This window comes from Nerophis ophidion, linkage group LG03 (genome assembly GCF_033978795.1).
Source record: "Nerophis ophidion isolate RoL-2023_Sa linkage group LG03, RoL_Noph_v1.0, whole genome shotgun sequence".
In the NCBI taxonomy this organism is placed as follows: domain Eukaryota; kingdom Metazoa; phylum Chordata; class Actinopteri; order Syngnathiformes; family Syngnathidae; genus Nerophis; species Nerophis ophidion.
In genome coordinates this window covers 41090075-41115621 of record NC_084613.1, presented here as the reverse complement: position 1 = coordinate 41115621, position 25547 = coordinate 41090075, and the positions used below count along the sequence as shown (strand labels likewise).

Genomic DNA, 25547 nt, shown 5'->3' with positions numbered 1-25547 from the left:
CTCAGTAGGGACTATGTTTAGACATCAATGTTGTCTCAATTTACAAATACAACCATTTTGCAAAACCTTTTACAAATCAGTTTAAAAGGCATGTATGTATAATTAACATTGCATTGATTTCTTGCGCCTGCTGGGTGCCCTCTTTATGTCGCCTATGTTTTTACAGAGGATCCAAGTAATTGCACTTGGTCCTACTTTTTAATAACCTACACTTCCTTGAATTTTAGTATTACTTTGAATTCCTTCTCCCCACCGGTCTTCTTTTGCAAAACTATCTCTTTCCGACTGCTACTTAATGAGGTACTCCAAAACCTATTCCTGCAAAATTGTTCTTCATCAAAGTTACCGCTTTGCTTTGTATACTTTTCCTCGACTGAACAATCCCACTCAAAATTCCCTGACTCTGTCCATAAAATGTGCGCTTCTAGGGATTACCTTTTCGCACAAGGAACTCTGATATCAAAGAAAGAAACAATAATGTAATACAACATTATGTGTGTTTGTAAATAGATAAATACAAATCATACACAGTAGCTGTAAGATTAAACAAAAGTTTACATTTGAGTTACTTCTCAAATATAATTTCACAGTGATTACTGAATGATTAGTGAATTTTTTGGTCATTGAATTTCTTTTCATGAATGGGACTCCAACACCCCTAGCTGCAACCACAAAAAGGGACTAGCGGTCGAAATGGATGGATGGATGGATGGATGGATGGATTTTAAAAACACAAAACGATTGGTCTTTTTGAATTTCATTTTGAATTACTCCTGGAAAAAACTTTTTTTTCATGTCAAAAGGCAGTAATAACATTTAAATAAATAATGTTTTTAATTTCATTATCCATCCATCCATCCATTTACTACCGCTTATTCCCTTTGGGGTCGCGGGGGGCGCTGGTGCCTATCTCAGCTACAATCGGGCGGAACGCGGGTACAAGTCACTACCTCATCGCAGGGCCAACACAGATAGGCAGACAACATTCACAATCACATTCACACACTAGGGCCAATTTAGTGTTGCCAATCAACCTATCCCCAGGTGCATGTATTTTGAAGTGGGAGGAAGCCGGAGTACACGGAGGGAACCCACGCATTCACGGGGAGGACATGCAAATTCCACACAGAAAGATCCGGAGCCCGGGATTGAACCCAGGACTACTCAGGACCTCCGTATTGTGAGGCAGACGCACTAGCCCCTCCTCCACCGTGCTGCCCTAATTTCGTTATATATTTAATAAATCATGTCTAAAAAAAAATATTCAAGCCAGTCCATAGACTTAATTGTCCTTTAAAAAAGTAGCAACTTCCGGTTCCGGTGTTGGAAATTATAAGTTTTTGGACGGTTTTTTCGTTTCTGCTGACTGTTTTTTGTTGTATGAAATATAAAATACCAATAAAACCGATTTTCTTTAGGTAATTATTATTTTTGGACCTAAAAAGAACGCTGTATTTTTCAATTAAAATGTTTTTGTTTAAAAATGAAATTCAGATAAACTTATCGTTTTCGTTCTTAAATTCCCATTCATAAAACAAAAATTAAATGACCAAAACATACAATGACCCGAAATGATCTTGAATGACGTCTTGTTATGACTTAGGTCCTCAATGCGCAGTCGTCAAAGTGTCATTTCCGGTCGTCACGCAATTGGCTACTTCGAATTTCGAAGAATGTTATTGGTGCGTTACAAGGTATTTAAAATACAAACGGTCTTCTTCAAACAGGAGGGCAGGTTTTTTTTTTTTCCCCCGAAGTCATTCAATGTATCAACGCTGGAGTTGTATGTGACGAAAAGAAGATTCTATCCAGTCAGCTTTTTCGGTTAATTTGAGGTACGTGGTGCAAATTTGTATACTACTTCAATTTAATAACACGTTTGTGAGCTGTTTTGTTATCAACCAGTTGACGTTAGCCACCTTTATTTGGGAATGTTAATTAAAGTCTGGAAATGTAACTGAACGAAAACATTGGAATGATTGGAGATGCTAACTTTAATATGAAACGTCATCGTTAACACGGTTAACGTGAGCATCTCTAAGTTAGCTGTTTGAAGTTCGAAACTATTTTTTATGAACAATGTAATGCAGTGATATGAATAGCGATGACAGATTTACACATTAACCATGTTTTCTTACATGACAAAGACGAATATTTCGCTCACTAATTGATGTAGCACTGACGTAATTTGGCGTTATGTTTTGTATAAAAAATTTGACGGGCTTCAACTCGTGAGACAATCACGTGACCTGCTGTTCCCTGGGTTAATGCATAATAAATTTGGCCACAATGGCGCTGTACTACAAATTACAGTATTATAGTTGCTGCATTTATGTAAAATGATCGTTGACAAAATGGTAATTGTATTTCCAGAAGTTTTTTTTCACAATTTTTCCATTTAGGGTTATTTCAAGCCTTTTGTCAATAATTAGTCCTATATAGTGACATTACATGCTTCCAGTCTGCTTGCAGTGAATCGATTCACTGCAAGCAGACTCCTGTTGCAAACTTTGTAATCAGTTAGGAAACTGTCTTATCATCTAGGTGCAGCTTAATATTTTTCCAGTGACCCCTTCCCCTCAGATTGTTTTGAGGCGTTTCTGTGAGTTGTAAGTACAGTACTTCTATTTAACAGGATGAGCGTTGTTGAAATAAATGATGAGAATTGTGGCGTTTGCCCTGGAGGAGGAAAGCACAGCGGTACAAGCGATGACATTTTCGCTCTAGATCAGCCGACTGGGAGGCCGTCCATCTTGCGTCAGACAGAAAACCTCCCCAGCAAGACTGTGCCAAAGGGAATCAAGGTACACCATATTCAGTCAAATCACTTTCTTTTTTGATTTGTGTATTCACCGATATTCTGTGTCTAGGTTTGTTTCCAGACTCCAAGAAGAGACCCAGTGACCAAAAGGATTGTGTCCCCTACAAAGTTGGTCAACAATGCATGTTTGAATGAGTGCACAAAAGCAATGGAGTCTTTGAATTTGGACATGACCAAGTATGTACTATATCCAAGTGAAACATTGTACCATTTTAGACAAAAAAATGTGTTCTTTTTCTAGTACGATGCCACCAAATACATCTGAGCTACCTGATGGTCCCAAAAAAGGTAATAGATCTGACTTTTCCTTGCATTACACTTTAAAGCATACATTGGAATTTCCAAAGTCAAACACATTCTATTCTGTGATGCCAGTTAACATCTGAATTTACAGAAAACAGTCAACTATAGTTGAAATAATCAAATCAATGGTAAAACTGTCACCACTATGAAACACAACTGCAATGCTTTGACTTGAGTAGAATGCTCAGGCTCTTATTGTCATACAAGTGTGAAAATAGTCAGAATTACTCTTTGAAGACACTTTATACAGTATACTAGAGTTGCAGAATTGAGAAGAGGTGGACTTGCTGAGGCATACTTAACTTTATGCATTTTCATGCTTTTTTTTACATTAACTGCCATACAAGTCTAAAGAGGAGTGAACCGCTGGATAATAAAAGTAAAATAAAATTGAGCTACTTACCTTTTTAATCGACCGACAGGAGTTTGAAGAGAAGTCAGCTAAACTTCCTGTAGTATACCTCCAACATTAACTGTCATACAAGTGTAAAATAGGAGAACCTCTGTTTTTTAAAATAAAAAACAAACAAACTGCATGTGTACTCATACTTAAAGGCCTACTGAAACCCACAACTACCCACCACGCAGTCTGATAGTTTATATATCGATGATGAAATATTAACATTGCAACACATGCCAATACAGCCTTTTTAGTTTACTAAATTACAATTTTAAATTTCCCGGGAGTTTCGTCTTGGAAACGTCGTGTAATGATGATGTGTACGCAAGACGTCACAGGTTTTTAGGAAGTATGAGCGCTGCACACACACAGCTAAATGTCGTCTGCTTTAACGGCATAATTACACAGTATTTTGGAGATCTTTGTTGCTGAATCTTTTGCAATTTGTTCAATTAATATTGGAGAAGTCAAAGTAGAAAGACGGAGTTGGGAAGCTTTAGCCTTTAGCCACACAAACACACGGTAATTCCTTGTTTAGAATTCACGGAGGTGAAACTTTCCTATGGATCAGAGTTGACATGGATCTCGACCACATGTCAACCAGCAGGTTTCGGTGAGAAAATTGTGGTTAAAAAGTCGCTTCTTACCGGATATCAGCTGAGCTTCTGCCTCCCGTACAGCTGCCGTCGACTCCCCCGAGACACTGCGCGTGGACGTACACTTCCGACTATCAGGTACTGTTAAACTCACTAAAACACTAGTAACACAATAGAAAGATAAGGGATTTCCCTGAATTATCCTAGTAAATGTCTCTAAAAACATATGCATCCGTCTCAATGAAACGCGATTGCAATCGCGTTTTTTTTTTAACTTGTTTTTTTGGGGGTTTTTTTTTCTATTCCGCCGCTATCAATATCGTCAAACACGAATCTTTCATCCTCGCTCAAATTAATGGGGAAATTGTTGTTTTCTCGGTCGGAATAGCTGTTTTTGTTGGAGGCTCCCATTAAAATCAATGTGAATATATGAGGAGCCATCAATATGTGACGTCATCGTCTGCGACTTCCGGTAGAGGCAGGGCTTTTCTCCAGTTGCGAACTTTATCGTGGATGTTCTCTACTAAATCCTTTCAGCAAAAATATGGCAATATCGCGAAATGATCAAGTATGACACATAGAATGGACCTGAAATATCATTTCAGTAGGCCTTAAACTACAATGTGTGTGGACATTAAGGTTCCGCAATATAAACAATCTAACTTTGGTTGAGGACAGAAGTTTTATTGTTATTGTTGTAATTCTCATCTATTGATACATTCAAAATGTGTCCTGCAAATCTGACAAGAGAAAAAATTTGTCCACGCACAGTAGCGTCCTCACTGGTGAGTTTGTGGCTTACAACCCTTTAAAGGGGAAATCCACTTGTAAGTCAGCAATCCTCAACTCCATGGTGGCAAAAAATACTATGGGCCCGATTTACTAAGATCCAGTTAGCAGGCGCAAAATATTTTGTTTATACAAAATTGCGTGTACTGTTAGTGGGTGTGTTGCGTGTGATTGACGAACACTCCATTTGCTATTCGTGACTGGTGCAGATTGCCTTTTTTAATGATTTTGCATGCACTCATGGTACCTTTTACTAGGGAGACACTTAATCAATTACTGCACATTTATTTTATTGTGCGTGTTTTGCCGGGTTTTCGAAGAAGCAGCAGACATGTATCACTTTTAATGGACATTTCAGAAACCAGCTGTCCTGAGATCTGCAGTGCATATGCAAAGGAACACTTTTTTTTTTCAGTGCGCTCTTGGCTGCGTCATTGACTGTGAATGGGAAGAGACTGCATATTGCAAGCAGGTTTTTTTTCACATTGGAAAAATGTTAATATAGTATATCTCGTATAAAAAAAAAAAAAAAACATAATTGTAATAAGTCTGAATAGATTATTATGTCCATTTATTTCTAACAGTCAAAATATGACATTGAGGCTAGCTCTAACCGCTTTAATAAAAACCTAAGTGAAAGCTCAGCTAATATTACAAAAATGGGGAAAATTCAAATATAAGAAACATCTTACCTGCATAGACAATGATATAAGGAAACTCATGAAGGAAAGAGACAACACATTAAAAATATCTTTAAAATCAGAATTTGACAGCGATCGCCAGATTTCTTTAATCACTTACAAATAAAGTTGTAAAACGCGTCCGTAAAGCTAAGGTTAACTTTTTTTAATTGAAAAAATAGAAGGGGTGGGGTAAGAAATGGAAAAAATAATTTGGGAAAACTTAAACAAGCTACTAGGGCAGTGGTTCTTAACCTTGTCTGAGGTACCGAACCCTTCTATAGTGAAACATAAAATTATTATTTTTTCAAATTCAAGACAAAGTTAAGTTATGTTTTTTTTTTTTTTTACTGGTTCACAAAATGAACCGTGCATGAACATCACCTTGTTCAAAGAACAAAACCAACACAGCACATGAACTCACAACAAATGACTGATGGAAAATTGGAGGGAACATTGTTTGGCGTATCCGTGATATGCCAATATAGAGAAGTTTTTATTTACAAACCCCGTTTACAAATAAGTTGTGAAATTGTGTTAGATGTAAATAAAACGGAATACAATGATTAGCAAATAATTTTCAACCCATATTCAGTTTAATATGCTACAAAGACAACATATTTGATTTTCAAACTGATAAACATTTTTTTTTTGCAAATAATCATTAACTTTAGAATTTGATGCCAGCAACACGTGACAAAGAAGTTAGGAAAGGTGGCAATCAATACTGATAATGTTGAGGAATGCTCATCAAACATTTATTTGGAACATCCCACAGGTGTGCAGGCTAATTGGGAACAGGTGGGTGCAATGATTGGGTATAAGAACAGCTTCCCAAGGTTTTGGAACAACATATGCTGCCATGTAAGCGCTGTCTTTTTCATGGACGCCCCTGCTTATTTCAGCAAGACAATGCCCATCCACATTCAGCATAAGTTACAACAGCGTGGCTTCGTAAAAAAAGAATGTGGGTACTTTCTTGGCCTGCCTGCAGTCCAGACCTGTCTCCCATCGAAATTGTGTGGCTCATTATGAAGCGTAAAATACGACAGCGGATACCCCGGACTGTTGAACGACTGAAGCTCTACATAAAACCAGAATGGGAAAGAATTTCACTTTCAAAGCTTCAACAATTAGTTTCCTCAGTTCCCAAACGTTTGAGTGTTGTTAAAAGAAATGGTGATGTAACACAGTGGTGAACATGCCCTTTCCCAAACAATTAGGCATCTGTTGCAGCCATGAAATTCTAAGTTAATTATTATTTGCAAAAAAAAAAAAAAGTTTATGAGTTTGAGCATCAAATATGTTGTCAGGTCGTCTCCAAGGTTCTCATAGTCATCATTGTCACCGACGTCCCTCTGAGTGTGAGTTTTCCTTGCCCTTATGTGGGTTTTTCCGAGGATGTCGTAGTGGTTTGTGCAGTCCTTTTGAGACATTTGTGATTTAGGGCTATATATATATAAACATTGATTGATTGACTAAATCATATTCACATACATCACATAGCCATTGTCTGCCCTAAATGTCAAAAGTATTTTTTGTTTATGTACCCATCATACCACCACCACCCCAAAAGAAAAAGAAACAAACAGAGAAAACAAAGTAGTATCTACACATACATCAATTAAAAAAGCAAAAAATAAATACATTGATAATAATAATAATAAACAGAAATAAAATAGAATAAATATATACAGATACTTATATGTATATATATACATATAGGGAGTAATTTTTTTTTTTTTTTTTTTTTTTTTTTTTAAACAGTACACTAATTCGAGAGATTTAAGTCAGGCTTATGGGGCACGACATAATTGACCCAGTTTTCCCAGTATGAAGTAAATTTCTCCAATTTATGAATAATAAAGGCAGTTACTTTCTCCATTTTATACATGTCCATTGTGGTTTCCATCCATTGCTTCAAAGTTGGGCTCTCCTGGGATATCCATTTCCTAGTGATGGTCTTTTTAGAAGCCACCAACCAGTAGGATATTCATTCAAGGCCTACTGAAATTAGATTTTTTTATTTAAATGGGAATAGCAGGTCCATTATATGTGTCATACTTGATCATTTCGCGATATTGCCATATTTTTGCTGAAAGGATTTAGGAGAGAAAATCGATGATAAAGGTGGCCACTTTTGGTACTTCCTGAAAAAGCCTCGCCTTTACTGGAAGTCACAGACGATGACGTCACATGTTGATGGCTCCTCATATATTCACATTAATTTTAATGGGCGTCTCCAACAAAAACAGTTATTCGGACCGAGAAAACGACAATTTCCCCATTAATTTGAGCGAGGATGAAAGATTTGTGTTTGAGGATATTGATAGCGACGGACTAGGAAAAAAACAACAAAACGCGATAGCATTGGGACATATTCTGATGTTTTCAAACACATTTACTAGGATAATTCTGGGAAATCCCTTATCTTTCTATTGTGTTGCTAGTGTTTTAGTGAGTTTAATATTACCTGATAGTTGGAGGGGTGTGTCCACGGCCGGGTGTTGACGCCAATGGGGAGTCGACGGCAGCTATGGACGGCACAAGCTCAGCTTTTATCCGGTAAGAACTGACTTTTTAACCACAATTTTCTCACCGAAACATGCTGGTTGACATTTGGTATGGATTCATGTTCGCTTGACTGCGCTGTGATCCATAGTAAATTTTCACCTCCGGGAATTTTAAACAAGGAAACACCATGTGTTTGTGTGGCTAAAGGCTAAACCTTCCCAACTCCATCTTTCTACTGTGACTTCTCCAATATTAATTGAACAAATTGCAAAAGATTCAGCAACACAGATGTCCAAAATACTGTGTAATTATGCCGTTAAAGCAGACGACTTTTACCTGTGTGTGTGCGTAGCGCTCATACTTCCTTAAAGCCCGTGACGTCACGCATACACGTCATCATTACACGACGTTTTCAAGACGAAACTCCCGGGAAATTTAAAATTGTAATTTAGTAAACTAAAAAAGCCGTATTGGCACGTGTTGCAATGCTATTATTTCATCATTGATGTATAAACTATCAGACTGCATGGTGGGTAGTAGTGGATTTCAGTAGGCCTTTAAGTATTTATCTATCTTCAGCCAATCTTGAGGTGCAAGTTCAAAAAACAAAGTTTTACTTTCAAGGGGTATTTCTCGTTTGAAAATATCCTGTATAACTTGGTGTATCTCTTTCCAGTAGTCTTTTATGGTGGAGCATTCCCAGAAAACATGGTAGTGGTTTGCGTATGAATTCCCACAATTTCTCCAGCAGACAGGAGAGTTATCATAGTGAGACTTCTGAGAAGGTGTGATAAAAAATCTGATCAAACTTTTCCAGCCAAACTCCCTCCACTTGGGTGAGCTGGTACAAGTCCATTGATATTTCCATATTATTGTCCATTCTTCCTCCGATATTGTTATCCCTCCTTCCTTCTCCCATTTTGTTTTAATATATGAAGTTGAGTACGATTTCATATTCGACAGACCCTTATACAAGCATGAAACAGTTTTATCAATTTCTGAATTGTAGGCTTTTGTAATCAATTCAATCAAACATATACTCGTCTTTGTAACTCTTTTCACCTTCATATTAACAAAATGTCGCAACTGCAGATACCGATAGAAATCTTGGTTTTCTAATATATGTGTCCTTTTAATAGTTTCAAAACTAAGCATTTTTTTATTTTCCATTACACTACATAGAGCTGTTATACCATTAGATCAGTGGTTCTTAACCTTGTTGGAGGTACCAAACCCCGTTAGTTTCATATGCACATTCACCGAAAAACTTCTTAGTGGAAAAAAAAAAAAAAGTATTTTTTTTTTTTTTTCAAATTCAAGACAAAGTTGTGCGTTTTTGGTAACACTTTAGTATGGAGAACATATTCTAAGTAACAAAGACTTAATTTGGAGTTATTTGGTTAGGGTTAGAGTGTTAGGGTTATCATGAGGCCATGCCGAATAAGGCATTAGTAAGTACTTAATAATAATAATATTAATAATAATAACTTAGATTTATATCGCGCTTTTCTAAACACTCAAAGCGCTAACAGAGAAGTGGGACTCATCATTCATTCACACCTGGTGGTGGTAAGCTACATCAGTAGCCACAGCTGCCCTGGGGTAGACTGACGGAAGCGTGGCTGCCAGTTTGCGCCTACGGCCCATCCGACCCCCACCTGTCATTCATTCACCAGTGTGAGCGGCACCGGGGGCAAAGGGTGAAGTGTCCTGCCCAAGGACACAACGGCAGCGATTTTTGGATGTCAATAGGTGGGAAGCGAACCTGCAACCCTCCAGGGTTCTGGCCGGCCGCTCTACCCACTACGCCAGGGGTCGGGAACCTTTTTGGCTGAGAGAGCAATACAAGCCAAATATTTTTAAAAGTATTTCCGTGAGAGCCATATAATTTATTTATTTTTAACACTGAATACAATTATATGCGTGCATTTTTAAGAAAGACCAACATTTTTAGAGTATATTACGTTTCTTATTCTTTTTAATAACATTGTTATTTTGATGTTAACCAACAATAAATAAAACACTTCTTACCATTAATGGGACTTCTTGAACAGGTGCGGTAGAAACCGGGTGGATGGATGAAAATGTATGAGAATGTTTTATAATTTGAACGTTATTTTTGACACTGTGATTACCAGCAGAATTATTCTTTACATATCGTGTTAAGCAATGTCAGCTAAGATTTATCTGAGAGCCAGGTGCAGTCATCAAGAGCCACATCTGGCTCTAGAGCCATAGGTTCCCTACCCCTGCACTACGCCATGCCGCCCAATAATGACTAGTTAAGAGCTAATATATTACTAATTAGCATGTTAATGAGCAAATATTTAATGGTGAATATCTCCCCCATACTAAAGTGTTACCATGTTTTTTTACTGGTCACAAAATGAACCTTGCAAGAACATCACCTTGTTCAAAGAACAAAGCAGACACTAAACTCGCACTAGACTGCATAAACTCGCAACAAATTACAGACCTGCAAATCAGTGTGACTTCTGCTGTTGCTGTATCCGTAATATGACGAAAGGGAGAAGTTTTTATTAAGACGATGAGTCGGGTGTGTTTTGACCTATGCCGAACCCCTGAGGCCGACTCACCGAACCCCTAGGGTTCGATCGAAAACAGGTTAAGAACCACTGTTTTAGAGGTCACAAGGGTGACTCACATTACCTGCATCTTTAAAGGGCAACTGCACTTTTTTTCGGAATTCTGCCGATAGTCATTATGAGACAAGAAGACAGATGTATTTCTTTTTTAATGCTTTCTAAAAATTAAATACATTTGATCAAAAGTCCGCTTACAAAGGAGCCTGTGGCAGCCGTTCGGTTCTGCCTGTAGAGCGCCTTAAAACATCCAAATGCCTCCATTAGAGTTTTGTATACAGTACAGGCCAAAAGTTTGTACACACCTTCTCATTCAATGTATTTTCTTTATTTCCATGACTATTTACATTGTAGATTGTCATTGAAGGCATCAAAACGGAATGAACACTTGTGGAGTTATGTAATTTACAAAAAAGGTGAAAGAACTGAAAACATATTTTTATATTCTAGTTTCTTCAAAATAGCCACACTTTGTTGTTTATTTCAAGTTTTGAGAAACACACATACAGTGCTTCTGGAAAGTAGTCACGGCGCTTACACTTTTTCCACATTTTGTTATGTTACTGCCTCATTCCACAATGGAATAAATTCCTTTTTATTCACCAAATTCCACAGACAATACTCGATAATGACAATGTGAAAAGGTTTTGTTTTTTTAAATTTAGCAAATGTATTAAAATAAAAATGTAAAGAATTCACATGTACATAAGTAGGGATGATATTTGATAAGAAATTATCGAGTTTGAGCCTATTATCAAATCCTCTTATCGAGTCCAGATAGGTTGTTGTACATGGAAAAAAAACATTTGGTTTAACAAAAGCTCACTTTTATTATATAAGAAAAAAAATTAAATCTAGTAAATATTGACTTTTACCCCCCCCCCCCCCCCCCAAAAAAAAATAAAATAAAATAAGTAAATATTGACTGTTGTTACCCAAAGTATATTAAGTTGGATTTTTTTAGAAAAACAAATATACTGTATACAGTAACACAAAAACAACCTGTCTCTGTGATCACTATAGGTGTATAAATAATAATATAGTGTTAAATAAAATCAGTCCCTTGGGCACAAAACTGAAAATAATACAGCTCTCCAAAACGTGCACTTCTGCTACTATTTGACATAACTGTTTGTTATGATGCTTTGACATTTTTGCACTTTGTCTTTATTGAAAGAAAATTCTATGAAGAGAAAAGTTGTTTACAAATGTGGTTACAATGCTAAAATATGAAAAGTTAAAGCTAAAAAAAGAAATACACTTTATTGAGTTACCATTATTTCTTTATGAGCTAGGGAATATAATGTCTACACTACCCAGCATGCAACGGGAGTGACGAGCATGCGCGGTAGCCCCGAAAAGTGTTGTTGCATGTTGTCACCCGGCAGTAAAAGTCTAGACTCAGCCAACACGCCTCGTCTGCACTATTTATAATTAGACTGACAACACATATACAGTGTGATTTTGCTTTGTTTACAAAGAAAGAAAAATAAAAGTTAAAAAAGGGGGATATGTTGTATATATATGCATGTGCTGCGGTTGCTTTATGAACGTTGCGACAGCTGCCGTAAAGGAGGTGCGTTGCTAGCCTGGTTGCTATGTTTCCGGTTTGTCGTAAAAGTGTTGGTCATGTGTTTGTACCCTGCACAAATCTCTCAGTAAAGTTATTCATCGGATTATGTCTTGTTTTGAACTTTATTACACCTTTGAGCGCTTTTTCCCGTCCGTTGTTTTCCTGCTTTCGCTATCTGCGCCTAATGACTGATCTTATGTGACGTTGTTTCTTGTGATGTTTCACGGAGCATTTCTGGTCGGGACAGATTCGAATAAAGAACCAACTCTTTTTCTTTACTGTAGTGGTCTCGATAACGGGTACCGGTTATCAAAAAGGGGTTCGAGTCAGAGGACTCGGTTCTTTTCTTATCGAACAACCGGGAAAACCGGTTTCGAGTATCATCCCTACATAAGTATCCAAAGCCTTTGCTCAGTACTTAGTTGATGCACCTTTTGGCAGCAACTACAGTCTCAAATCTTTTTCAATATAATGCCGGAAGCTGGGCACACCCATCTTTGTGTAGTTTTGCCCATTCCTCTTTGCAGCACTTCTCAAGCTTTATCAGGTTGGATTAGAAGTCTTGGTTTTTATCCAGGATGTCCCTGTGCAATGCTGCATTCATCTTTCCCTTTATTCTGAGTAGTCTCCACGTTCCTGCTACTGAAAAGCATCCTCACAGCATGATGTTGCAACCACCATGCATAACTGTAGTGTTATTAGCCTGGTAATGAGCGGTGCCTGGTTTACTCCAAACATGACGCCTGGCATTCATGCAAAATAAATCAATCTTTGTCTCATAAGACTAGATACTTTTTTTTGTCATGGTCTGAGGGTATTTCAGGTGCATGTTAGCAATTTTTTTTACTAAGAAATTGCTTGCATCTGGCCACTCGACCATACAGGCCTGATTGGTGGATTGCTGCAGAGTTGGTTATCCTTGTGGAAGTTTTTCCTTCTCTCCAGGGGAATGCTGTAGCTCTGACAGAGTGACTATCCAGGTCTTAGTCACCTCTCTGACTAGACTAAGATGAATGCAGCAATGTACAGAGACATCATGGGTGAAAACCAACACGTCTCGCTCAGTCTTAAGGAGCTTGGCAGGTGCTGCAAAAAGTAATGGGCAAAACTGCCCAAAGATAGGTGTGCCAAGCTTGTGGCATCGTATTCAAAGATCCGACCAGCTCCGTTTTTATTTCAGAGTACCTATGTTCCAGTTTTGCACACATTTCCTTTCATTTATTAAATGTGGGAATTAATTTAACGGTTTCTTATTACTGCGATGAGGTGGCGACTTGTCCAGGGTGTACATGCCTTCCGCCCGATTGTAGCTGAGATAGGCACCAGCGCCCCCCGTGACACCAAAGGGAATAAGTGGTAGAAAATGGATGGATGGATTTCTAATTACAAATGCATTTTTTTTTATTTTTTTTAAGTTGCAAGTGATAAATAACCTGACTCTCGCCAGATCCTTGTAGTTCGCTGAGCTCCACACAAGGATATGGGAGTTCTCAAAAGATGTATTACAGAAAGCGGGACCTTGTAAAAAAAACAAACATTGTATGCGATTGGATAAGCCACTTGTCCGTTATCTTGAATGACATGCCAGTTCAACCACTCACATCAAAATCAACCCTTGACGTTGACGAGAGCGACGCTGGGAAATCCAAAACGGAACAGCCGAAATTATTGGATAACGACAGAGCGAAAAGTTAGAGAACTTTTACTGAAACAACGCAGCAATGTCAGACGATCAATGTCGCAAAACAGTTGCAATAGCAGAATCGATGTCAGCACACGACTCCTCGGTGTGTGCCGCCATTGTTTGAATCAAACCATCGCTTCGGCGCCATGTCACATCTATGAAATCCCGCCCGGCGCCCCTAATTGGTTCATTATTTTTTGCTATCTTGAAGGAGTTAGCGTTGCCCTCGAGCCCAAACCCTTATGTGGAGCTCAGCGAACTACAAGGATCTGATGAGTCAAGTTAAGTGATAAATACTTACTTAGTGAAACAAAAATAAATGTAAAACTGGATCAATATACATAAACATGTATCGGTAATCGATTTTTAACCGAACCGTAGCTCCTGAATTGTAATTGAATTATGAGATGCCCAAAGATTCCCACTTCTAATGGTTATCATCAAAATGCGCAACCCGAGGGTCACTGGTTCAAATCCCACCTAGAACCAACCTCGTCACGTCCGTTGTGTCCTGAGCAAGACACTTCACCCTTGCTCCTGATGGGTGCTGGTTGGCGCCTTGCATGGCAGCTCCCTCCATCAGTGTGTGAATATGTGTGTGAATGGGTAAATGTGGAAGTAGTGTCAAAGCGCTTTGAGTACCTTGAAGGTAGAAAAGCGCTATACAAGTACAACTCTTCTTCTTCTTCTTCTTCTTCTTCTTCTCCTGCCATTATATAAATAGGTAAAGGAAAAAGCAAAGCACACCAGAGGAGTTGATCCTTTCCTCCACTTCTCTCACACTGCCATTGACAGGGGTGTCAAAATCTTGGGCCACATCGCAGCGATAGCTAACCGCAGATATACAATTGCACAATTGGCTAAGCATTTGATTATTTTAACGGATTGATTGAGAACTTGCTTTAAAATCATAAGTCATACATTTATTTTTGGAAACAAAATAATTGTCGGAATATATTTTACATAATTAGATCAGATCCCCTGTGCCTTGAGTTTGACACAAATGCATTAGAGATGTCTCTGTTTATGCCATTTAAGAGTGCTGAAGTCTTATTGAATTTGTTCGGATTTTACAGCGGAATTATCCTATCCAGATGATGACATGCCGATACAAAGCAAAGGAGGTTACCAGTTGGATTTTGACAACCTGGACAACATGAACCCTTTCCAGAGTTCTAATAAGATGGTCCTCTCACCTCCAAGCTCTCTACTTGAGAACTCTCCTGCCAAACAACCAGAAAATATCTGGAGTGAGCCCACCAGAAAGTCAGATTCTGCATTGGACGAGACCCTTCCCTTTGCCCCCACTGTAGAGAATTCCCTGGGTTCCAGCGAGCTCAGCTCTGCAAACAGCAGTGTGGTTATTATGACTCTTCCTGCCACGGAGCAAGAATCACACAGCGCCACACCCGATGTCCCCGCCAAGACATACCCAAACGGCAACCTGAATGAACCCCTGGAAAGTCTTGTTGAAGATGCTCCGCTGCCTTCAAAAGGATCGTACAACTTTGATGAAGACAACATTGATTTAATCGATCCTTTCAAAACAGAAGGCTCCAAAATTCAGAACTCTCCTGTCCTGGAGAGGAAGTCAACAGATGATCAGGAGATTAAGCAGATCCATCCTGTCGATTTAGAGGTGCCTGAGGTGTTCCAGGAAATGCCTGTTCATGTTTGTGTGAAGCCTATCGCCACTGTGGCCCCCATTCCATCTGATGGCCAAGGTGCTGAATCCAAGGCCCAGCCAACTGCTGCATCTGCCAATCAAGGCCCGATCAAGCTGGACTTTAACTTTGATGATGGCGGTGAGGTGAAACCAAAGGTGCCACCGAAGAGGTTTGGCAAAAAACCATCAAGCCTCAAACCCAATGATAACAACTCGGATTTGAAGGCACAAGGAGAACTTGTAGAAAAGTCTATGGCCGGTGGCGATGCAGATGTGGGGGCTCCCAAAGCTGTTTACTCTTTAGACTTTGAAAAGCTTGATGACCCCAATTTTAAGCCTTTTGGAACAAAGTCTAAAATCACCAACTCTCCCAAGAGCAGCCTCCATACAAGTTCCCTACCCGCCCAGGAGGATCAAACACCTGTTTGGTATGGAGTCTGATCTAGTCTGGATTTACTTTTTGCTTATGGTATTTCACTTAACTAATTTACCTTTTTCCCCCGTCTTTGCAGTGCCAATGAGAACATTTTCATCCAAGTCAACCAACAAGCAGTACCAGACGTAATCCAGGTTGAGTTCTCTAAAACAATCTAAGAAATATTGTCACTGTCCAATGAAAATCATGCATCTCCATTTTTTTTTAATGGGTGATTAATTGAATACACACAAAAAAAACAACTAAATGTTTTGGTATATTAAAAATATGGAGCTATAGAGCATGTTTTTTAATTATAAAATTGGAAATTTTTCATCTCTAAATTGTTCAGTTTTTTTTTGTTTTTTTTGACAGAAAGCTGAGCAGACAGTCACTGATCTAGATAAAGGTGTGCTGCCAAAAGTGGAATTATTTGCACAACAACCTGAAACCTGTGTGTCAGAATTCAATCAAGAGTTTGTTCCGGGGACTGAATGTGAGTAAAAACATTTTTTAAACAAATCATGACTTTTCAGTCCGCACTTACTGTATCTTAATGGTGTGTTCTTATGTTCTTAATAATATTAATCCATATTATATCACTTTTCTGCAAAACAACTTTTGGTTTAAATCTGTTTCCGTCTAACATCCGCCCACTGCGCTGCTTGCCTTGTTTGTTTGGAGTTTCTCTGATGTACCGTATTTTTCGGACTATAAGTCACAGTTTTTTTCATAGTTTGGCTGGGGGTGCGACTTACACTCAAAGGTGACTTATTTGTGAAATGATCAACAAATTACCGTAAAATATCCAAAAATATTATTCAGCTCATTCAGGTAAGAGACTAGACTCATAAGATTTCATCGATTTAACGAGTAGGAGTGACAAATTGTTTGGTAAAGGTATAGCATGTTCTATATGTTATAGTTATTTGAATGACTCTTACCGTAATATGTTATATTAACATAACAGGCACGTTCTCAGTTGGTTATTTATGCGTCATATAACGTACACTTATTCAGCCTGTTGTTCACTATTCTTTATTTATTTTAAATTGCCTTTCAAATGTCTATTCTTGGTGTTTGGTTTTATCAAATACATTTCCCCAAAAAATGCGACTTATACTCCAGTGCGACTTACGTTTTTTTCCTTCTTTATTATGCATTTTCGGCAGGTGCGACTTAAACTCCGAAAAATACGGTATATTACCATAACATATATCATTCAAAAACACATATTGCAACCATTGACCAAGTCTTTAGGTCTTTAGTTTAAGACTTACGGTAATTTGAAAAAAAAAAAAAAGCTCTCTATGTAGTATTGGCAGCTCCAGTTTTGATGTTATAGGTATAAAAAAAAAGATATTCGGAGATGTTTGGCGGTCCGAATTGAAAAGATTTACGTGCCGCAAACAGCCCTCGGGCCCTAATTTGCCCATGTTTGCCATACATGGTAGAGAATTACCCGAAGAGCTTGGCGCAAGTCCGATGCTGTAGTCAAGCTCCTTTTTTTTTCTCTATCTTCTTGCTGTGCGGCAGACAGGCTCGTACATGCACATGCATCTTTTGCTGTTGCTATTACAAATAAAAAGTAACATATAGTAATGGCAGAGGGGTTAGTGCGTCTGCCTCACAATACGAAGTTCCTGCAGTCCTGGGTTCAAATCCAGGCTCGGGATCTTTCTGTGTGGAGTTTGCATGTTCTCCCCGTGAATGCGTGGGTTCCCTCCGGGTACTCCGGCTTCCTCCCACTTCCAAAGACATGCACCTGGGGATAGGTTGATTGGCAACACTAAATTGGCCCTAGTGTGTGAGTGTGAATGTTGTCTGTCTATCTGTGTTGGCCCTGCGATGAGGTGGCGACTTGTCCAGGGTGTACCCTGCCTTCCGCCCGATTGTAGCTGAGATAGGCGCCAGCGCCCCCCGCGACCCCGAAAGGGAATAAGCGGTAGAAAATGGATGGATGGATGGATATAGTAATAACTAATAACTGTCAGACTCGCTATGGAAACGATAAAAACTACAAAATGGCCACGGTGGGGAGAAGACTCGGTCAAAGTGGAGGCATGTAAATTAGACCGCCCACAAAACGGCACATGCTGAAGGGACTAGAGATGGGGGAAATAATCACTCTTTAGAATATTCGCAATTCGGACATGGACAATTATAAAATCGATTTTTAAACATCAATCGATTAATTTATTGTAAATGTAATGCAGACTTTTTTTTTTTTTTTTTTAAGATTTGTCTAACTGCAGTGAGCAACCTCACTGAGAGATCTGACCTACTCTTTCCATTAAAGGGCACTTACAGTATGTTCCGTTTTTGCTTCCATTTAATATAACATAATAAATGTGATGGGAATTAATTTAACTTTTTCTTATTACATATGCACTGTTTTGAAATGTTGTAAATGATAAACGCTTGAGTGAACGAAAAAAATTTAAAACTACATCTATTTACATAAATTTATGATTCATCAATAATCTATTTTTAATTGAATCGTAGCTCCTGAATCGTAATTGAATCATGAGGTGGCCAAAGATTCCCACCTCTTGAAGATGGTCTTTTAAAGATTAGCAGTGACCACTAGAGCAGTGGTTCTCAACCTTTTTTCAGTGATGTACCCCCTGTGAACATTTTTTTAACTCAAGCACCCCTTAATCAGAGCAAAGCATTTTTGGTTGAAACAAAGAGATAAAGAAGAAAAATACAGCACTATGTCATCAGTTTCTGATTTATTAAATTGTATAACAGTGCAAAATATTGCTCACTTGTAGTGGTCTTTCTTGAACTATTCGGAAAAAAATATATAAAAATAACTAAAAACATTTTGAAAAATAAACAGTGATTAAATTTTAAATAAAGATTTCTACACATAGACAGAGGTGGGTAGAGTAGCCAGAAATTGTACTCAAGTAAGATTACTGTTACTTTAGATATTTATTACTCAAGTAAAAGTAAGGAGTAGTCACCCAAATATTTACTTGAGTAAAAGTAAAAAGTACGTTGTGAAAAAACTACTCAAGTACTGAGTAACTGATGAGTAACCTGATTACGGCAACAAATAATGCACAAAAACATAAAAATTGCAACGAGCAAATTCAGAGCCAGGAATATCTCTTAAGCAACTAAAACAGTAATATATATTAGATAATAGTACATTAAAATAAAAATAAAAAAATGGCACATTGAGCCACAATAACTTAACAGCACTATAGGCTCAGTAGGCATTCATTGATTTGATTGATTGATTGATTGATTGAGTGATTGAAACTTGTATTAGTAGATTGTACAGTACAGTACATATTCCGTACAATTGACCACTAAATGGTAACACCCCAATAGGTTTTTCAACGTTTATCAATTACTTTATAAATTACCAAGTCGAGGTGATCTACCTCATATATACATATACATACATACATACACATATCATTTATACACACACATATCATATATATATATATATATATATATATATATATATATATATATATATATCACACACACACACACACAGTATATAATTTATATTTATTTATTTTGCCGTTTTTGTTGACATGTTAAAGGTGTTTTAATGTATATACATGCATGTTTAACACATAGATTCCTATATTTCATGAAGACAAGACTATAAGTTGGTGTATTACCTGATTCTGATGACTTTCATTGATTGGAATCAGACGTCTACGTTTTCAAATGGAGAAAAAAAGTTCCTCTTTTCTGTCTAATACCACATGAAAGTTGTTGGTTTTTGGCATCTTATTTGTCCAGCTTCCATATTCGTTTTTATAAACTTTACAAGAAATACATTGGCGGCAAACTCCGTAGCTTGCTAGTTTGTTTGCTCTGGCTTTCGGAGACTCTTATTTTGTTAACGCAGGCGCGATGCAGCGGCACTTTTATTGTGAAGACAGGAACTGTGCGATCAGTCTTTAGGCTTTTGACGGGAAGTACGCTTGAAATAAAAAAAATATTTTTTCCTTTACACTTTTGATTGATTGATTGAAACTTTTATTACTAGATTGCACAGTACAGTACATATTCCGTACAATTGACCATTAAATGGTAACACCCCAATGAGTTTTTCAACTTGTTTAAGTCGGGTCATGTGACCGCCTGGCTCTGTTTGATTGGTCCAACGTCACCAGTGAGTGCATGTGATTGGTGAAACGCAGGCATGCGTAGATCCTACTTTGAAGTTCTGTCATTAACCAAAACAAACATTAACAGATCGATTAAAAAAAAGTAGCGAGTAGTGAGCTGAATGTAGATAAATGGAACGGAGTAAAAGTAGCGTTTCTTCTCTGTAAATATACTCAAGTAAAAGTATGTTACATAAAAACTACTCATAGAAGTACAATTTATTCCAAAAGTTACTCAAGTAAATGTAACGGAGTAAATGTAGCGCGTTACTACCCACCTCTGCACATAGAACTAATCATCAACTTAAAGTGCCCTCCTTGGAGATTGTAATAGAGATCCATCTGGATTCATGTACTTAATTCTAAACATTTCTTCACACAAAAATAAATCTTCAACATTTATGGAACATGTCCAAAAAAAAATTAGCTGTCTACACAGAATATTGCATTGTTGCATTTCTTTTCACAGTTTATGAATTTAAATTCATATTTTTTTTTAAGTATTACTCAATAAATATATTTATAAAGGATTTTTGAATCGTTGTTATTTTTAGAATTATAAAAAAAAAATCTCACGTACCCCTTGGCATACCTTCAAGTACCCCCAGGGGTGCGCGTACCCCCATTTGAGATCGACTGCACTAGAGATTGGGGAAATAATATATGTTTAGATGCATCGCAATTCAGACATGGACGATTATAAAATTGATTAGTAAACATCAATTGATTTATTTATTGTACATAAAATAATGCAGACAATTCTATAATTTGGACGACTGCAGCGAGCCAACTCGCCAAGAAATTCGATGAGCTCCTTTTTATTAAAGTGCACTTATGTTCCAGTTTTGCACATATCTCCATTAATTTAATAAAATTGATTGGAATTATTTAAACTGTTTATTACAAATGCACTGTTTTTAAAAGCTCTAATTGACAAACGCTTATTTAGTAAAACTTAAAGAAATGTAAAACTGCATCAATACGCATGAATTAAAGATGCATCAATAATTGATTTTTAATCGAATCGTAACTCCTGAATTGTAATCGAATCGTGAGCGTGCCCAAACATTCCCACCTCCAGTAACCTCTTTGTCATTGTCTGTATATGAACTTCAAATAAACTATAAAAGACGTTACTGTAGGTTAAAGATTTTTTTATGGACCCATCCATATGTCATTAATATACTGTATCTCAGGGATGTCAAACTTGTGGGCCTCTTGACCGTGATGGCTGCTCTCAGAGGGCTGCTTGTAACAGGGAATATTGTGCAAATATAAATTGCCTCATGATTTTGTTACACAATTATTTCATCGTGTGTGTGTGTATATATTTCCGTACGCTGTAAAAAAAAGAATCTGATTTTACAGTAAAAAAAAAACTCATAGCTTGATTGCCAAAATTTTACCGTACAATGTTTTTTTTACATCATATAAATTAAAATGTAAAAACAGTACCAATGTTTTATGGTAAAATAAATCGTTTTTACGGTGTCAAAGTGTCCATCCATATATCAATTTTCTACCGCTTGTCCCTTTCAGGGTCGTGAGGGGTGCTGGAGCCTAGTTACTGTCAATACTGTAGAATTCTGGCGACTGAGCTACCATTTTGTACCTTAAAATATTTTTACTGTAGGCAATATGATGGATAACTTGCGTGCTTTAAAATCATGCCTCAGGCAGATATTAAGTACTTATTTTTGACAAAAAAGTTTTCGAATTTATATATGTTGCAATATTAGATAAAGTTTAAAAGATAGAAAATTGCATGCAGTACATGTTTTTTTGTTTTTATGGGGGTAAAATAGAACGTTGAATACATTTAGTAAGAAGAGATGCATATTAGTTCCAGGCTTTTGCGGGACACATAAAATGAGGTCAGATATGGCTTCTGAGCCTGAGTTTGACAACTGTGCTAAATCCGCTTTATAGAAAGTCACATATTTAATGTATCAGAAATAAAATTAAAAAAACACTCCAAACATTGCCTTTTTTAAAATGTGGCATTGTCTTTGTTGTCATAACCTCCTACTTAAAGAAGTGGTTCTTAAACTATTTCCACCAAGTACCACCTCAGAAAAGACTTTCCTTACCAACTGCCACCAGAATAACGACAATAAAATACAGTAGCATAGTAGGCCAAAGTATTCATTTAAAAACAAGGCAGACGTTATATTTAACTAGTGAATTTTATATTTTTGGCTAATGTAACATTACACACAGTTTTAACAGTAAAACTGTTTGAATATTTAAGGGATTATTTTGCGTACCACTAGATGGAGCTCGCATACCATTAGTGCTACTCATACAACAGTTTGAAAATCACTGACTTAGTCTTGAAATAATCAGGTTGTTGTTTTTTTTCTTTCCATAGTCATGGCCAACAACTTTGAAGGACAAATTGACTACCTCGAACAGTTTGGCTCCTGCAGCGTGAGTGTTGCTACTTCACTGATGTTTGTGGAATGCATGAACTAAACATTTGTTCTTTTTGTGACAAGTTCAAGGAGTCAGCGCTGCGCAAACAGTCTTTGTACCTAAAATTTGACCCCTTACTGAGGGAGAGCCCAAAGAAGTGTGGAGGAGGCCTGGTTGTTCCAGCACAAGCTACTCAGCCTGCTGCACTTTTTTCACGGTAATCTCTGCAAAAGCGTGTCCGGGTGAAATCGAAACTGGAAACTGAAATTTTGTCTAATTTTAGGTTTGAAATTCCACCAGTGGCTGAAAAAGAAGCTGCAAATTTGCCTCAGAAGCTGAGCTGCAAAATGACTGATGACATTACAGCTCCAGTAAGTCACTTCTAGAAATCACCTTATTGATTGATTGGTGAAGTAATTAAAGGGCCCTTCTAAAATAAAGTGATCAGTTTCAGCACATTTTAGAACACCTACTTTTAGATCCAAAATGTGGTTGAGCCTGCATCAGCCTGATGACATCTCCAACAGAAGAAATTTCATATAGCAGAGTATGTGATTTGGTAGCATATTTATCCCGAATCATGTTCTTTTCATTCAGAACTTTAAGAAATTAATAAAATACCCTCGACAGGAGAAAGGCAGAGTCACAACCTCCAGGAACATTTTCTGTATATTACATGTTATACACGTTTTTGCCAAAGACTTTGCGGTTCCTGTTTAAAGCAGATAAACCAGTGGCTCGGGATTGGCACTGAATCTGGTACTTTTTTTGGGACAAACAAAATCACACCGATCCTAATCCAACGGTGCTACGTTACAGTAGCAATAAACCGTATTAATGATAACCCCAGTAAAACTCCTGACAGTTTGTGTTACCGTTTTAAATTCAAATGATTGTAAAACCGTTTTTGATAACTGCACCTTGATGAACTTACAGACTGACGCGAGCCAGCTTAAAAGTTAACATTAAAACAAGAAACCTTTACAATCATGAAAGACAAGACAGAAATGTTTTTCTTTTTTAATGCATTTTAACTTGTAAATAAAATTTAGCTTACAATGGAATCAGTAGGAGGTCCTCTTTTAAATCCCTCTAAATAAACATCAAAAACAGCCATCCGCACTCTATTTGCGTTTTTAGACTTGAATAGTAACCAAATATTAGTGATATTGGTGTGCTAAGCACTAACGCGGACAAACTATTTATAGCGGCGCCATTATCAGATAGAGCTAACTAATTTGTGTGGCTGTGTTGACATCGGCTAGTGAGCTGCTTTCTCGCCTCAATGCTTGTGGAAGTTTATTGTATATCATAAAAAATGTCTCACTTTGATAGAAGGATGTGGACATAATCCAACGAGTTGTAAAACTTTGGCATCCAATTTATACTTCGGAATGGCGAGAAAGACACGAAAACTCGCTTGGTCTGTGCTTGGTTTCACACACTTTGCTTTATGAGGGTTATGAGTCATTCTTCATCTAAATAGGAAGGGCTGCACAATAATGGCCAAAACATGAATCACAACTATTTTCAGCAATATTGAAATCACGATTATTTACCGTTAATACATATTTTATTGCACTTATTTTAAACAAACAGTATGTAAACTTGGCTTTTATTTTAAATTCAAAAGCAATTCAATAATTAAATAAAATGTACAAAAAACAAAGGGGTAACTAAAATATGCCATTGTAGAGTGTGATCATAAAGTGCAATTAAGTGAAAAAAATAAGATAATGCAAATACAAAGGAACACATTCATGCTACTGCACAAAGTTTATGTAGGGCATATGTCTTTGGCCAAATAAAAGTTTATTACTTCTGTTATTTTGGCGTGTTGAAAGGTGGGTGGATACGGGGACCCTCTGTGCACGGTCCTCTGTATTTTGGGCACCTCTGCTTTTGTAGCTATTGTAAGGGGCTCTGTGGCGGTTGCTGGCTAGCAACCAGCTTCACAGCGCGGGCAAACGAGGACTATTGAGCAAAGAAGGGAAGTGTTGTTAATGCTTAACGTGTTTCCATAACTCGATAATTTTTTTTAGATGTACCTAACGTAGCTTAGTGCGGTCATCTTTCAGGGTTAAAATGCGTGCCTGTCTGTACCGTGTGAGTAGCTCTGCGGCACCGATGCAATAATGCATTTATTTGTCCTAATGTTTTCGGGAGCTACTGGCCAATATTCAGTCAACCTCCGTTGTCCCTCAGTCTTACTTGCTCTCACATGAGTCCATTGTCTATCGGTCGCTCCCTGGTGGTTGGCTGACTGTTGGTTGTGAACGTGCTTCGTTTGAAATGCAGCACAGCTTGTTTTTAAAATGTTAATGTCCCCGACGATCACCGTCATTTAATCGTAGCGGCCAAAATCGTGATCTCAATTTAAAATGCAATTAAATGTGCAGCCCTAAAAACTTTGAGCAGTTGGCATCTTAGTGAGGGCAGACATTATACAGTAAGTGATTTTATTTTGTTTGCCTTTAGTGATATCTGCAGTGAGTAATAATCAGTGATGTTTTTGAAGAAAAAAGCCAATGTCGTAATACATTTTTGAAATTATCGCGCCGCCTAAAAATTAGTAAAATACGTAAATAGTACCTGTTATTATGAATGTGCCTGTTACTACATTACATATATACTTACAGCGTGTGTATAAAACCTTGATGGAGGTGATTGGATGTTTTTTAAAACCCTTTATGGGCGAAATAGAGCGACGCTCATCGGCTTCATTCTAAGTGGACTTTTGACTAGTTTAGGATTAGTTTAATGGCAATCATATCGTAAACACATATGTTGGGTTGTACGGTATACCGGTTTTAATCAAGTACTGTGTTACCAATGAATAAAAATGGTACTATACTGCTTCAGAAAAAAAAAAAGCTTTTTTTTTTTTTTCCAAACATGACGCACCGTGATGGTAAAACAAGCAGGAGTGCATGTTAAACAACG

The 25547-nt window shown here is 37.5% G+C and overlaps 1 protein-coding gene across 3 annotated transcripts in view; it reads left to right on the top strand.

Moving 5' to 3' along the window:
* Positions 1 to 1684: 1684 nt before the first annotated feature.
* tacc3 (transforming, acidic coiled-coil containing protein 3) overlaps positions 1685 to 25547 on the top strand; it is a 37623-nt gene continuing 13760 nt past the window's right edge. Inside the window, exons 1-10 of one of the 3 annotated variants that reach the window (XM_061895230.1) lie at positions 1685 to 1835; positions 2636 to 2804; positions 2871 to 2998; positions 3063 to 3109; positions 15040 to 16057; positions 16142 to 16199; positions 16420 to 16540; positions 22561 to 22619; positions 22688 to 22821; positions 22888 to 22975. In XM_061895230.1, coding sequence (XP_061751214.1) covers positions 2637 to 2804; positions 2871 to 2998; positions 3063 to 3109; positions 15040 to 16057; positions 16142 to 16199; positions 16420 to 16540; positions 22561 to 22619; positions 22688 to 22821; positions 22888 to 22975 — 1821 coding nt within the window. In that variant the 5' untranslated portion in view covers positions 1685 to 1835; position 2636. Of the gene's footprint in view, positions 1836 to 2544; positions 2805 to 2870; positions 2999 to 3062; positions 3110 to 15037; positions 16058 to 16141; positions 16200 to 16419; positions 16541 to 22560; positions 22620 to 22687; positions 22822 to 22887; positions 22976 to 25547 lie in introns of those variants that run through there. The other 2 variants (XM_061895231.1, XM_061895232.1) reach the window with 2 other exon arrangements.